This window comes from Culex pipiens, chromosome 3, assembly GCF_016801865.2.
Source record: "Culex pipiens pallens isolate TS chromosome 3, TS_CPP_V2, whole genome shotgun sequence".
NCBI lineage: Eukaryota > Metazoa > Arthropoda > Insecta > Diptera > Culicidae > Culex > Culex pipiens.
In genome coordinates this window covers 181,138,485-181,155,639 of record NC_068939.1, presented here as the reverse complement: position 1 = coordinate 181,155,639, position 17,155 = coordinate 181,138,485, and the positions used below count along the sequence as shown (strand labels likewise).

Below are 17,155 nucleotides of genomic sequence, written 5' to 3'. Positions count from 1 at the left end.
GTATTTATTTTAGTTCTTGAATTTACGAACTTTGCACGCTATTGGCTATTGAATTGCAATTAAAATCAAGATGATTTATCTAAAAAAAATAAAAATAATCAAATCTGATTAGATTTGAAGAATAAAAATTGCAAAACTTTTTATTTGAGTTCAATATACAATTTCTGATGAGTTAACCTGATAACTGATTGAAATCGATTTAGTTGCATTCAATAAAAGAGTAAAAATCATTGAACAAATGTCATTTTTTTGTTTAATAATGTAAGATTTTTAATAAAGTATTAGGTAGAACTCTCTTAATCTCAAAACATTTCACGATTCATGGTTTCTCTATTGCCAGTTTTATTGCAATGGATTAACAATTTTCTCTTTTGTTTTAAGGACAACATAAGTGTGCAAAGTGATTTGCTATATCCTAAACTTCCACTAATCACAATTAAGTGAAACACAAAAGCAACGGATTAAATTTAAAGTAAAGAATGTGAATGTAAAAATTTCGATTTATTTATCAAACTCTCGCATACATTTTTAACAAGTTCAAAATTGTCTCATGAAAAAATTATTTTTGAAAAAACATCACAAAAAATAGTACTTCAAAATTTGTTATTTTTCGGCAAAGTTAAAAAATAGGATGAAAATAATTCTTATTAAGTTAATTTTTTTTATTTTTTATTTTTAAGCAGTTTAGGTGGATCGTTATTTTAAGAAAAAATAGCTTTATTTTTATAAAACCTCTACAATTCACAAGAAACATTTTTTTCAACCAATGTTTGATCTTCAATAAGCATTGGAAAGAACTCCTCTAATTTTTTAAAGAAAAAAAAACAGGTTTTATGATTTCACTTGTTTTAAGCAATTTCGCCAATGTATTGAAAAATTTCAGGGAACAACTTTGGTTGTGTATTTGACTAATATTCCCAATATTTTAAGTCAAACAAAGTAAACAATAAAAAGTAATTGTTAAATATGAAAAAAATAAAAAAGTTAAAGAATCAAAAAAGTTAATAAATAATTAAAAGAATTCGCAATAAAGAAAAAGGCAAATTTTTTGGAGGATGATACAAAAATTATAATAGAAAAAAAACAAACAACAAAAAATGAAAAGTTTGATGTATTTGAAACAACGGTTGCTCGAAATAACCTCCTTAAAATTAACCAAAAATTTAAAAACAAAGTTTATACAGCAGAGAGTTTAACAAACGACGAGAGTTAGTAACCAGTCTCCATATTTTGCCAAATTGAGTTATTTTTTGTTAATATATAAATGAATTTGAAATACGCAAAAAACGTGAGTAATTTTTGGATGGAAACAAATTAAAACATTCTACCCACCATTTTTTGCCTCAAAATAGCTGCAGTTTAACTTTTTTGTGAGAAATATTTTAGGTAAAATATTAGCGTTAGATTAATTAATTTTGGTGAATTTCATTTCTTGAGCTATAATTTTTCGGATATTTTACTTAATTTTAACTAAAATTAATTAACTAAAAAAGATTTCAAATAAACTTTACGTATGAGACATTTTGAGTTATTTAGCTAATTTTGCAAAACTGTTATAAATACAACCAAAACTTTTAAAATTCCTCGAGAATTTCGTGATTTCAAGACAAAAGTGCAGCTCACCCTCAGTTTCTCCACCCAACTAGGTGGATCGAATCGAGCTTCTTCTTTTAACCCTTTCCTCCCGAAAATTTCGTCTGTTTTGCATATGGAATGGGATTACGGAACGTAAATTAAATATTATGTACATCACTCGAAGAACAGCAGCCAGCAGCCAGCAGCACCAACAGCAAAATTTAAAAAGAGCTGATCGACGACGTCGAAAGGGGTGCGCTGCCACATTTGCATCTCCTCCCGATGGAATTCTTCTCGCCATAACCCTTTCCGACAGTCGGAGGGGGTGAAAAACTCCGGCGCTGCGGAGCACCATCAGAAATCAATGACATTGGGATTAATGCTGCTGCTGCTTTTATCTTTCGAGCAACATTCCACCCTCAGAACCAAGAACCAGCTGCCGACGACGACGAATTAAAGGATCCGCTCATCCTTTCGGCAAACAGCAATGAGAAGGGGGGAGGGAGAGGGTGGGTTCGCTCAGGGACATAAATTTTCCCCGAAAAACACGACATCGAAAAAGATAATTTCCCCGGCAAATATAGAATTTATAATTAGCTTCGCCCTTGCTTTTTTCGGGGGGAACTTGAAGAAATGAACGCCGCCGCCGAAGACAGACCTGGTGCTCCGATGATGACTTTCATGATAAAACTTTGTCCCCGTAGTCGGTAATTATATTGATTAAATATCGGCAAAATGTTTGATGTTTGACGAGACACGGACAGAGTTTTTCATGGTTTCGATCACGATAAAGAAGTTTTGAGCTCGTGACCGGAGGGCGGAGGGTTGAGCGCGCTTCTTGATTGATGGATTATTGGGTAAAGTTTTGGCTTAAATTGTGAATCAATAGCGAGTTGAAATTGGTCCGAAGGGGATCAATCAGAAGTTTGGTCGTGCTTAAAATTTAAAGAGTTTTTCTTGAATCGGAAAATAATCTCGGTTCGTTCACTCTTCACTCCAATATTTTTTTTAATTTTTTTTAACCTAAAAGTATAATTTTGTAAAAAAACATTTCAAGAACTTTTGTTTTAAAGGTATTTTGGAACAAAAAATCGGAATTCAGCACATAAATCTTCAATTTCGTGTTTTTTTATTTTGCGTCTTTTGATACCGACATTGGGTCTGGTGATGAGATTGGGTCACATAAATTTCTGCTTTTTTGTATGACCCTCTCTCACCCCCCAGACCCAATATCACCCCTGATGACGGTACCCAGTTATGAAAAATATGAACATTTTAGTATTTTCGAAGACCACGGTACTTCATAAATAAATTAGAATTTGTAACAAATAAATAATTATTATTTTGTATGTTTTATACTTAAAAACATGTCATTTTACGAAAAAAGAATCATTTTGTAAATTTGAGAAAATGCTTTCAAAATTTCACTTGGTTCGATATCTTAATTGCAAAGTATAAATAAAATGCTTTTCTAATATTGAAATTTTTCTAGTTTTAAATTTGAAATCTTGCTTTGAAGATACTTTTCAATTTTTTATGTTGAGCAACACTCCCAATATTTATTCGGTAGTTTGTAAAAATGTAAGAACTTTAAAAAAATATAAAAAATTGTGATTTTTTTTCAAAATTTTATTTTGTTTGGCACCTTTATTGGATTATATACAAATTTAAGTATTCAAAAATAAGGAATTTTATGTAAATTTTATGTTTTTTAGAAACGAACTTTTCTGTTGAACAACTCATTTTAAAATTCCAAGTATGAAATTTCAATTGCAAATTATCAAAAAAAGTGTTTTTAAAATCGGTATTTAGTAAAAAACTGAATTTTGCACATAAATTTAAATGTTGTGTTTTTTTTTTATTTTGAATCGTTTAATACGTTTTTTATTTTTTTTTTCAAATACATTGAATCGTTTTTTTTTCAATTTGCACAGCATTTCAAAAAGATTTTTTTAAAGATTGTTTGAAAATTGTAATTTGTTATTTGAATATGTAAAATCAGGGTTTTTCATGGAAAATTAATAATTTTAGATAAAAAAAACTTAAAATGTTCAAAAAATCTTTTCAAACGTCATTTTGTTAGTATTTGCAATATCTATAGATTAAATTTAAAAATTAGTTCTAAATCGATGTTTTTTAGATTTTTGCACATTTTTACATTTAATATTTTAAAACATTTAAAATTCTACATTCCAAAATATAAAATTCTATCTTATAAAAATAAAAGTACTTTATACAACAACAATAAATTTACATTTGTTGTCAAAATTTCAGTTTTTGGCCAAAACTATCACGAAATGTAAAAAAAAATATTTATTAAATTAGAGTACAGTCCAGACTTGATTATCCGAAGGCTTTGGCAAAATTTCACTTAGGATAATCAAAAGTTTTGATTCAAAACTTCGGATAATCTCACGATTCGATTTTTTTTTCGATGTCTTATTTTTTATTGTTACGCTCAACTATGACCCCTTAACTACTCTAAACCACGCAGAACTCCAATTTCTTGTTAAAAGTAAGAAAACAAAAAAATACGAAAACAAATTTTTGTTCGTGGTTCGATTATCTGAAGTCCCAAACTTTCGGATAATCGAACTTCGGATAATCGAAACTTCGGATAATGGAGGCTTCGGATAATCGAGTAAAAAAATAGCGTATTTATGCAGCAGTTCAACTTGAAAAGAGCACTATTTCGAATAATCATTACTTCGCGCTTTTCTACCCTCTTGGACGCAAATGAAAGGCCATTTGTTGGGATTTTAAGGAAAAAAAAACTTGATGCTCAAAAAATCTAGACAGTGAAAAAAAAAATCTGGTGTATTTGACGCACCGCGCGCAAAAACTAAAAAATGACGAAAAAGAGAAAACAAAATATTGTTATTTCTCAAATCTGCAATTCAAATATTATTCTTTCCCGAACAGACGGTAATAACTAAATTCATGCCATTTCAATAACAAATACTGTTAAAATAACAGAAAGTGTTATGGAATATTCTTGCAAAATCCATTTTTGCATAAGATATCAATAACAGTTTATGTTATCATAACAAAATTTGTTATTGGTCTGAAATTGATTGAAAGCCAGAACAACTTGGGAATAACATTTTTTGTTATGGAAGAATACCTCCAACTGTTATTAGGATGATCGGATTAGTTGTTAAAATAACAAAAAATAATAACGAAGATTTGTTCGAAGAATAATTTAAAATGTTATTTGTCTGTTATTTCAATAACAATCCAATAACAAAAAAATCATAACGGCGAATAACAAATCTTGTTATAAATAACATAAAATGTTATTGGCCTAGTATTTTCAAATATCAAAAAATGTTATTCCCAAGTTATTACCGTCTGCTCGGGTTATTTCATTTAAGTGACGTTAACCAAAAAGTGGTTATTCGACATCAATAATTCAAACGTTTTTTGAAACAACCCATTGTATTCCGTTTAATAGTATTAACAAGACCATTCTGGACACTTGATTTTTTAAAGATCTGGCAACACTGCTGTGTGATATTTCTATGTAGTTGGTTTTATAAAAATGTTTTTAATTGAAAATGTTTTAAATTCGAAGGACATATCTAGTACTTAACGTTTATCTGAAAAAAAGATTGTTTGTTTTGTTTTTTGGTTATATAATGTTCTAATTTATCAAGTTGATCAAATTTTCATTAAAAAAACATCATGTAAGAACATAATTTCAAATCCAACCCAACTTTAATTTTAATAATCAAACACCCGAAACGTGTCCCGCATTTTCGATCGATCTGCTCCAATGACGAATCCCAAAAGCATCCTTCCTTCCTTTCCACGTGTGTCACTCCTCATGAGTGCGTGCGTGTGTCCTTTTGGAAGCTAATGTGGCGCCCAGGACGTTTTTGGCTGATGATGAGTAGTCGGATGACAGGCAGGACTTTTGTCACTCCCAGCAGCTGCTCCGCTGCTGAGGTGATCCTTGAGTCGTCGTTTGGCTGTGCAGTCAAGCGTTGCTGGGTTGGAGGGGGGGGGGGGGACTTTTCCGGGTAAAAATTTCGCTTCCATCAGCCAAATTTTCCATCAATTTTTGGCTGACATGAATTATATATTCAAATTTCTCCGTTATTAATTGGGCCAAGTGGGTTTGATGTGTGAGGGTGTCCTCTGCTCACACATGCGAGTACGGTCTGTAGATAAAAACGAGTGCGAGCCTTTTTTCCGGAGGAAGTGGGGGGCGGGGGGAGGGATTTCCCGGGCAAGCAGAAAGGGTTTGCTTGCCGCTGGCGCCTGTGCCGAAAAAAGGGATATTATTGAAATGAGTGAGTGACTTTTTATGTTTATTATTTCGAATTACGACTTTTGAAGCGTGCGTGTGTGTTATTTTAGCCCGCACATGTGTGTGTGTGCTGGAAGGCGCTGTCGATTTTTTCCAACCCCTTAAAAATTCTCGGAGACAGCAAGAGAAACAACCCCACAAATTAACCCTTTTCTGCGTCGCTCGGGTGGAAAGAGTGGGTGGGTGGTGAGGGTTTGATTTTTCATTTGAATTCGGGAATAATAACCTCTTACCCTCTTTTTTTCAAACGCTGACACGCTGGAACAGTCGTCGTCGTCGTCGTCGCCCTCACACACAAGGAAAATGATTAAAAATCGAACCACGACGGCGTTTTCATCTCCTAACGTGTGTGTAGAATGGTTGAGGGTTGATGCCTTCGAGGGATGAAATGAGACAAAAGCCTCTTCTCCAGAGAGCTCAAATTTTGTATTTGATTGTTTGTCATATTTTCCACTCCTGCACGTCGTCGTCGTCTTTTGCGGCACTTTTCCTCATTTGTATATTATCCCATTGTTTTTGCTGGAATGCTTCTTTTTTATGTGTCCTCACTCACGGTTTTGGTATTATTTCCAATTTTCCTCACACCACCCCCTGCTTTGTGAAAATTCAACCTTCCAACCAACCAACCTAGAAGGGGGTACGAGACATCGCGCGTTTGTCGTTTGATTATTTTATACAATAAATATATGAATGAGTTTTCATATACCGCATTTCAAAAATTGGAACCGTTCTGATTGTGAAGTGCGGAAAACCAGTTTTCCACCCAAACTTCTAACGACGACTGCGAGGAGGAGCGACTCAGATCCATAGATATGCAGATTTTGTTGCTTCGATATCTGCGGGATAACACTGGAACTGTGTGTGTGTGGAAACCCCGGTTTTCCTCGGTTTTCCCTGTTGGGAGAATGAGGAGGGAAAACCGCACTCCTCCGCGCGAAGCTTTCGCCGGAACGAAACGCAAAATCCATACATATTTTTGTTTATATTTTTCATTAGAAAATTAAATGTACTTGCTCGATCTCTCTCTCGAGATACACAGCAGGGAAAGGGATAACCCGTTCTCGAGTTTGATGTGAGTTATGATTTCAGAGTGGATGAATATTAGAAAATGCCACGAAAATGTTGTTTTTCAAATTTACAATTTTTGAGCAAAATAACTAAAATTTATGATATGATCAATTTCTTTCGGAGACTCCATTGAAATGAAAATGAAAAATCTAGAGGAGGTAACACAAATGAAAACAATATGGATTTACAAATAAGCTTTTCAATAACTTATCCGGGTTACATCTTCATCCACACAGAAAAAAATAATGTAAATTTGGAAGCTGTAATTTTGGAAGGTTGAATATTACCTCTTTTATGATGTAATTTTACCTCAATTTAGACTGAAAAAGTGACATTTCACTAGAAAAGTGGTAAAATTACACATTTCCAGTGGTAAAATTACACCTTTTTTCTGACATAACCCCTTCCCAGATGTAATATTACCATGATTTTTTTTCTGTGCAAGTAAATTATAAATTAGCACAACATAATACAAAAATCAGTTTTCTTATCTTCAATAGAAAAAAAATCTCGCAATTATTTCTTTCAAAAAAATAAAAAATCAAGAATATTTTGATCCAAATATCAAATTAACCCAATTGATTACGAAATTTGCAAAAAAAAAGTTAATACTCCTAGAAAAAATATTGTATTTGCAGTTTTAAATAACTTCTTAAACTGATAAAATTTGTATATTTTACTTATTTTCTTCTAAATCTGGCTAGAAATTTTGATGAATTAAACTAGTTTTCTGATCTTCTCATTTTTTATATTTTATCAAAATAAAAACGCTGCGGCTCTCTTGAAATACTTTATAAATTTAAAATAGCATTAAAATACAATAAATACTGGAAAAAATACTTAAGATATTTTGGAGTCTTGATAAAAATTCAATCTACTGGACATTTCACCGAATGGACATTTCGCCAAACGTTGTTTCGCTGAATGAGACGTTTCACTGAAGGATGTTTCATCAAAAAAAATATTTTTTTTTGCTGAAATAATCATGGGCAAAGCTCTGTATATATTTTTTTGCTAAGGCTGGTACAAATTTTATTTAAAGTTTTTGTCCCCCCCCCCCCCCTCAATGTTGGCTCGAAAAATCAGGGGGCAAAAAAATATTTTTTCAAAAAACTTCAATATTTTTATGAAAATTTAAGTGCAATTAGTTAAAATCAATTTAAAATGAATTCCCCTGCGTTTAGAATCATTTTTAGCATGTTTGGGTTGATTTAATCTTTTGAATTTTTGAAAATTTTCGATGTCTACTATCGCTAAAGTTTTTTTTTCGCTAAAATTTTTGTTTTCGTCAAATTTTACATTTTTTGAAAACTTTTATTGCAAAACAACTGAACTAGTGTAAAATACATTTTAAAACACTTTTTCCATGCAAATGTTGAAACTATGACATGTTATTTTAATATTTATATTTTTTTATTTTTTTGCCCCCCCCCCCCTCGACTCCGGCCCCTCGACTCCGGCCAGAGCCGAGGGACAAAAACTTTTAAAAATATTTGCATCGGCCTAAATATACAAAAAAAATTAAGCAACAGTCGCTTTGCCGAATGAAAACATTTCGCCGAATGGGACGTTTCGCCGAATTTTTTTTAAACGGCAAATCATTTTTTTTTTGTTATTTGAAACATATTTGCCGAAATTCGTATCGCCGAAATCGATAATTCTGTTTTGTTTTGTTTTTTTTTTTGCAAAATATTTGACAAAAGTCGTTTTGACGAATGGACAATTCGGTGAACGAGTCGTTTCGCCAAAAGTTTTTTTTGTGCCTTAAAAAATCATAAAAAAGCTTTGAATTAATTTTTGTGCCAAAAAAAAAGGAAATCGATTATTTTTTGTTGTTGTTTTTTTGCAAAATATTTGGCAAATATCGATTTTTGATTGCTCTAAAAATCATAAAAGAAGCATTGTATTCCTCTATGGCAATAACTGCCATAAACTAAAATTGTTTGGCTGCTAAAATTCTGCAAAATCATATTCTGAACTGAGCTGAATTATTTATAAAATTAATGTAAATAACTCATGAAAAACTTATATACACAATCGCCTTCATGGCCATGTTCAAATGAAACATGTAAACAATTCTGCCCAAGCGAGTTGTTTTTCCAAAAAGGGTCCAATAAACCAGATTTTCAGTTTTTCGACTTGTTTCGGCGTGTTTTTTTAATACCCCAGACACTCAAAGCGCGTTGCAAAATACACCCAAAAAGCAAAAACTGGAAATTTGGTTTATTGGACCTTTACACAAAAAAAAACCCAGACATGGCATACACTTGCTTATCCACATGCAATAATTAAAATTCAAAATTACTTGTTTCCACAGTAACATTGTAACAACCTCTATAAAGATGTAATTTTGCCTCAATTTTTACTGAAAAAGTGACATCATACCAGAAAAGTGGTAGAATTACACATTTTCAGAGGTGAAATTACACATTTTTCTGACATAAAAGATGTATCTTCCCAGGTTTAATATTACCATGATTTACTTTTTACTGTGTTGCTGGAAAACAAATGTTTTTTTAGAAAACTTACAGAATTATTTTTATTATTTTTATTTTTTTTATCTAAAAAAAAAGAAACTGTAATCTTCTAATGAATGCATAAAATAAAAAGATTCAAATTCAAGATCTTCTAATGTTTAACAATATCTGCAACTGCAAAAATTCACAGAACTTTTTTAACCTATTTATTTACAAATTATAGCACACTTTCGTAAGAATGCAAAACTAACAGAAATAAATAAAAATCAACTGCCTCAATAAAAGCTAAACAATTCTAAAATTGATCGTGTTGAATATAAATAAATTACTGGTCATTTTTAAACAATTTTCTGAGGACTTCTTAAGTTTAAAAGAAGGCATAAACCAATAGAAATACATTTTTAAAACTCAACTTATTTATAAAGAACTACTCTGGTTTAAAATAATGCGAGAACACACAGAAATTAATTTGATTCATCTTCAAAATAGTCCAATGGTATGCTCATGTTTGAAAGAATTAAGTCACGAAACTAATTGATTTATTCATTATTAAACTTCTGATTCGTTCATGCAAATTATCGTCTGTCGATTTTTCCATTGGACGAAATTTCTATTCATCGAATTTTCGAATACTTAAAATATTTAAAATACTTGAAATACTTTTAAAAAAATAAACGGAACGGAATCGACGTAACACCTTATAATGTGGCCCTCTTAAACCATGCGGTTTCGTCAACGAATCCACAGGCGTGTATCGTTCTTTTTGCGACAAGACTCCGCCTCCCGGGTTTCCTAAGTGTGAAGGTATGGCACGGGGAGAGGGCATCGAATACCTATATTTACACTTAGAATTTTTTGCGTCCGCCCCGGGATTCGAACCGGTGACCTCTGGATTACTAAATTTACAAACTTTTGTCAAACAAAATAGTGGGTGCTCTTTCTCTTTATTTTTAGTTTGAGTGAATGTTTAAAATAAATAAATTGACCTTAACAATGACCCATAAAATTTCAACAATTTTTTTCAACTGAAATATCCAATTAGCTGAAATTCATAAATTCGTCATTTTTTAGAACCCGCAGTGATCCTTGAAAAAAAATTTGTCAAGAGCCTTCCAATATTTTTGTATAATTGTTAGGTACAAATTCAGTACCAAATAATTAATTTGACAAAAAATGGATTAAACAAAATTAAAAAAAAATCATCATTTTTTTGGGAGCTCTTTTCTTTTAATTTTAAATTTGAGTGAATGTTTGAAATTATTATATCGACCTTACCAAAAACCCATCAAATTTCACCAATCTAATCAAACTTCGATACATCGACCTCTTCGGGTCATCCTTTCCACAGAACAAGAAAGTCTACCACACCAACGAGCGAGCGACCGCGAGAATCCAGAAACATTTCGTTTTCCCGATGGAGAGGAATTGAATTGAAAATTACTTTTCCGGCGTCGTCGTCTTCGTCGTTCGAGCCAGCCAGCGCAATTGTTTTCCACGCGGTGACTTCCGGAAAAGTCCCCCGGAACAGTTGGCTGAAGCTGTAGCTGCTGCGGAGCTGTGGATTTGCATATCAATTATAAAATAAATTATAGAAATCTATACCCGCGCGTGGAAAAACTTTTCCCGGGGCCAGATTATTTTTCGTTTGACTGACTTCAATCGTTTGAGAGTTGGGATTGCTTTTTTGGAATAAATCAAAATTTTGAGATTTTTCTTATTTTTGGTTTTGACAGATTGACAAATTGACAGTGTTGACAGCTCAAAACTAGTTTGTACTTACCGGTTGAGACGCTCTGCAACGCTGGAACCACTTCAAATTAACGGCCAAGTTATTCAGGTACCTCGATGTTGAAGTCCGTAATAGAGAAGTTGCTGAATCATTCGGGAGGCCATAATCGTCGCAGCTAATTGTCGCGCCATCGGACACTTAGTGCGCGTGGTCATTTTCAGCCAGATTTAATTGAATTTTAACGATCCACTTATTAAATTACTCGCCCAAGATCTGTCAACTCACGCGCAGCGTGAGGAAGGATCCTTGAGCGGCCTCAAGTGCCCGATTGGCAAAACGTTCCACACATTGTTTTTGTCCATCAGGCAAAAACATCGTCTTGTCTCCAACGATAGTACCTCATCTAGCGGGGTATAGAGTAATAATTTTAATTGCCCTCCAGCAACAGCAGCTTGGTACAGTACAAAAAGGTAATAATACTCACGGCAAGTGCCCATGTTTACATTTCCAAGAAGCTCGACGTTTTGTGATTTCGAAGATTGTGGTGTGTCGACTTTGTCGACTCGACGGGCTCTGCCTCGCCAGTCAAACAGTCGTTTTGATTTATTCAGACGACATCGTCTCTTCATCAAAAAACCAACCAAACAAAAAAAGGTTAGTAAGTAAGCAGCAGTTTCATTTCAGTGTGAGTGGCTTAATTCTCGTGAAATCGAGCTCAAATCATGACGACGATTGTTGTGTAACGTACCATAAAAGATCTTACCCCGAAAATAAAACTACGTCGAAAAAAAAGTGACATACAGATCTTATGCAGACAAACACTGACGAAAAAAAAGAGTCGCTTCTTCAACACCACTGTGATTGCGTTTAATTAGTCGCCGCCATCTTGGACCTCATCTAGCTGCCGCAGGCAGCCGCGTGCAATGACATTGATTAAGAAAAATTTATTGCAACTTTAGTAGGTATAACCCATCCCCGAGGTTTATGGTCGCGCCGCGACACGTAGTAGGTTTCGCTGTGTAATCTTTCCGGATTTTACGATCGCCTTTCGTTAGAGATAAAGTGCCCTCTCTCTCTCGCGGGCACAAAACTCTGAATAATTGTTTTTCAAATGATAAATTTTATTGTCCCTCCTCATCAACGGTGACATATTCGCCACTTTTGTCCATCTCGCGCGTTGATTTTGTTTTAAAAGGTACACCTCGTGTGTGTTTTAATCAACTGACGCCGGCGAGGAGATCTTTATTAATTTACAACTTCTTGGGCTACGTATTTTGTACGGGGTTCGCGTGTCCACGAGGTATAAAGTATCCGAGCGCGAGGTGGTTTAAAATATTTTAATGGCGCACTCGAGCCTGCCTCGATTGGGACAAACAGTGATTATTTCTCGAATCGACCGTGATTTATGGCGGTGCATTAGACTGGTCGAACTTTCACTGATAAACAACAATGAGCGGGATCGCCCTAATTTGACAGATTGACATCTTAATCTGTCAACTTTTCATCGAATGATTTGGAAGAAATGTGCAAGTCTTTGATTGAAAGAAAATGCACAGCACCCCTCTCAAGATGACTATTTTAATCTAGTTTGACAGAATGACTATTTGACAGATTGACAGCTTAAACTACTCAGTACTTACGAGTTGAAACGCTCTGGAACGCTGGAACCACTTCAAAGTTGCGAGCATCGAATTTCGGTACCTCGATGTTGAAGTCCGTGTTCGGGAAGCTATTTGCAAGTCTTTCATAGAAAAAAAAAATGCACAGCACCTCTCTCAAGATGAGTCTAGTTTGACAGATTGACAGTTTGACAGATTGACAGGTTGACAGCTTAAACTACTCAGTACTTACCAATTGTCTAAGTACTTACCAGTTGAAACACTCCGGAACGCTGGAACCGCTTCAAACCATCAAGCATCGAATTTCGATACCTCGATGCTGAGGTCCGTGTTCGGGAAACCTTCCCTAACGAGATCGCTTGTTAAATTTTACTACACCTTCCCCCGCGGTAACGATCAACTTTCCCTGGAATGCTCCGCGGCACTTCTTCGAAGCTTCTCGAACCAATGACGGCGATCTAGCGTTAACGATCGCAATTTCCCGGAACAATCCCGAACTCCATTTTATTCTAGCCGCCAGCACTGTGCTTTTTTTATTGCTTTCTCTTAATTTTTGATTCGTCTCGATCCTGGTCCGGTTTACGATCCACCAGGGGCCGCACACTCACAAACACGCACACACGGCGATAAACTTCCGAGAAGAAAAAAAAGGGACGAACTCGCCTTCATCCCCTCCACCGCACTCGCTCTCTTCCCGTTCCATAGTCGTTTTATTGAAGGGGCCCCCGATCTAATGGTGCCAATAGATCTAAACGCAATCCGGGAGAGTGAGTGCCGCCTCAATCACTCACCTCACCCACCAATACCACCGCAGTCGCCCTCCGAGTAGGCCGTGCAATCGCGTCCACCGAGTTCGATCTCTCTCACACTCTAATTCAAACATCTCCTGGGATTGACGTGGCGAGGGGTGCGCGGAAGTGTGCGTGCGCGTCCGCGCGCACCTTCTCTCTTCCCTTCTCGACCCACCGCATAATTCTAACTCGCTCGCACCGTTTGAGAGAACGCAGCAACACAACAGTCAGTCAGTGTGTAAACACACACACAGAGCCCCGACAAGTGAGAGAGAAGGCAGAAGGCAGAAGCAGAAGTCAGGAGGGTTCTGACGCATCGAAGATAAACAGCGCTCCTCAGTAACGATAGTGGTTGCGCCTACTGCGATCACACGACGCGCTCGTCTCTTGTTCGGCGGATTCGAGAAGTGGAAACGAAAAAAAAAGAGCTGTGCCGGCTAACTAGATGGTTGCACGAAGGCGCGCGCGTGGTGGTGAAGAAGAAAACAAGTGCAATTCGTACGTTTGACGATGGTGGGCATCGCGACGACAACAACAGTGTAGAAGGAGCGGTGAAGAAACAGTGGAGTGCAGAACACAAGCAGAGTGGTGGAGGAAGAGAAGTGTTTTGATAAGTGATTCGTCTGCGAAGAAGACGACGAAGGGTTCGCGCTCGCGAACGATTCTTGGCGAGAGATCGCGCGTACGATCGTGTCGGGTGTGTGCGGGACAGCGCCATCTACACGACGCGGCCAGAAACGCAAGCTGCGGTGGAGAGCCCGGGATCGAGAATTTGTCATGGAGGTACGAGCGATACTGCTGCGCGCCGATTCCTGGAACCGCCCGAGCATGCACTGTGCACTGTTTAAGAAAATAATTTATGTTACTTTAAAATTGCACATAAATCAATTACCCTCTTCGCAACGCAACGAAACGAGTGCAGTAGCAGCCAACCTCCAAGTTACGCTGAATTATGCTGCACTTGATGCGAATTTGTTTGGGCTCCCCCCTCTTCACCACGTTTGATACGATTTTTTATATCCAGCAAAAGAAAAACTGTATCAAGACCGTGGAGTACGCCGTCACGACTGGAAAATGAATTATTGTATGCATTTTCCAGTTTTTCCCCCCATCGCTCTGCGTCGCACCCAACATTGGGGACCCCCGTCATTACGCATTTTCCGCAGAGCGTGCTTCTGTCACTTGCAGAGCCGGGGGTTTGTGATTTTCTTTGGAGTCGCTCGAACCCCTTTTCGGTTTCTTAAATGAGGCGATTTTTTGCTGCTGCTGCCGAGGTTCAGTAGATCGGTTTTTGTCATTATTATTGGATTTATATGTGCACTTCTCGGGCGACGTCGACTTCGTCGACGACGATGACGATTCCCGCGTTCCGTACTGAATTCGGTTCGGTGCAATAATTTATGACATCCGGTTGGAGTTTTTTTTTTCTTCTCCAGTGTCTGTCTGTTGTGTGTGCCCTACTGCAGTCTTTGAATTCAATTTTTCATTTGAATGCCACTTTTTATTATCTTTGGAGAAAAGGGTTTTGACGTGTGTATCATTAGTGGAAGGGAACGGAAAAATTTGAATACATCTGCGATGATTGGGATGCGAGGGGGACTTTTTTTGTTCGTGGTCCTTTTGATGGGAAATGGGTGATCGATGGAAATCGTTGCGAGATGACTCAGTGTGATTGTGGGACAAAGAAGACAGTGTGCGTGTGTGGCGTGATCAGTGAAGATAAAGGACAGCTGCTCCATTTTTTTTCGAAAATGGACCAGAGCGTTATGAATTAGTGACAGTGACAGAAGTGACAGTTTAGCCTAAGATGTACTTACCAAGTGATCAGGAATCTGCAACTCACAACAAGTACTTACCGTTTGAACTGGAACCACATCAAGTTATGCAAAAAACTAACTTTGGTATATCGATGTTGAAATCCGTGTTAGTGAACCGTGATCTATAGCTACCACATTAGAGTGTTAAAAAATAGTGACAGTGACAAAAGTGACAGCTTAGTCTGAATAGTACTAACCAGGTGAACAGGAACGCTGCCACGCACCACGAGTACTTACCGTTTGATCTGGAACTACGTCAAGTTTGTAAAATAATAACTTTGGTATACCAATGTTGAAGTCCGTGTTAGGGAACTGTCCAAGTGTTTTCCAAAAGTTATTTTTGGTATATTGATGTTGAAGTCCGTGTTCGGGAACAGTGATCTTAGTGCTCAAACTACATATTTTTTAGTGACAGTGACAGAATTGACAGTTAAAGCTAGAATGTACTTACCAAGTGATCGGGAACCTGCAACTCACAACTAGTACTTACCGTTGATCTGGAACCACATCAAGAGTGTAAAAAAATGAACTTTGGTATATCAACGCTGAAGTCCGTGTTCGGGAAACCGTGCTCAAAGTGATTTCAAAACTGTGCAGTTTATTACCAATACGTGAGATAGATTGCTACGTTCAGTTCAAAAGTGCATCCAACCCCGTCAGTGAATTGCGACATAATTTTCCACAAACTGTTGGTGTTTGCTGAGGCCCGGGATTCGAATTTACATAAATGCATTTTCCCACCATGGCCTGACTGTGCTGCCGCTGAACCAATTCAGTTTGAATGATAATCTCCATACGTACTACACGTATACGACGACTCTGTGTGTGAGCCGTTACTGTATATCATCGTTCTCATCATCTGCATCAGAGCTTCATCAGTGGCACAGCCCTCCCTCTTCAGTGGGAAGTCAGTGTCGTCGTCGGTTCAGAGCGAACGACCCGAGAGATGAGCCAGCTCCGGCTTCGCCACTCATAATTTATATGTGTAATAATATATAACAAGTTATCGAAAAAAGGAAACGATCAATTTAGTATTCAATTCCATATTCTCCAGCGCGCTCGGCACACTCACACCGAGTGACGCTGGGTTGAACTATTTTCACGGCAGCCACACACTACTGTGCGAGTGCAGAAAAGGGACGTTTGTGCATATATTTCATAAATTGGTTTAGTAATTCATTTCAATTCAAACTCACAGCACTGTGTGCTGTGCCCCGAAAAGACCCGCTCTCGCTTGGTCGGTATTGAGATTCAAATTGTAAAGGCTCCCACAGAATTTCCAGCCCGGGCAGCAGCTTCACCGGCAATTGGAGTATTATTTATCATTCAATTAATATTCAATTTTATTGTGTTATCTTTGAATTTCTAACAACAAAAAGCTCCAAGACGACGACGTCGTCGTCTTCCAGCTAGTGCGTTCGATTTTCGGCTGTGCTGAACATGGTGAATATGGTCCACCACTTATCTCGGCTCCCGAATTCGAGCAAGGGAAGCAGCCACTCTCACTGGTGTGTGCGATACATGAAGCGGAAGTATTTCCTGGCTTTCAATAAGTTTGGTGGCAAGCGTGATGGGGGGGAGGGGGTTAGTGAGAAATTACACACATTCCCAATCTTATCTGGAGACGACGACTTCAGTGTGTGTGCGGAAAGGAGGTCTCGACTCACTTAATAATTCTATTAATAAATTATAACAGATACATCACATACTCTTGAATTAATTTATTGAATTCGATTGAATGGCTGATGAAAAGGGGGGAGGGGGCGC

General features: G+C 36.7%; 1 protein-coding gene across 6 annotated transcripts in view; it reads left to right on the top strand.

Moving 5' to 3' along the window:
• Positions 1 to 17,155, top strand: part of LOC120416167 (homeobox protein cut) — a 198,658-nt gene that overhangs the window by 145,619 nt on the left and 35,884 nt on the right. The window contains exon 1 of one of the 6 annotated variants that reach the window (XM_039577852.2): positions 13,931 to 14,354. The exons of the other annotated variants lie outside the window; for them this stretch is intronic. Coding sequence (XP_039433786.1) covers positions 14,349 to 14,354 — 6 coding nt within the window. The 5' untranslated portion in view covers positions 13,931 to 14,348. Of the gene's footprint in view, positions 1 to 13,930; positions 14,355 to 17,155 lie in introns of those variants that run through there. 6 annotated transcript variants of the gene reach the window in all.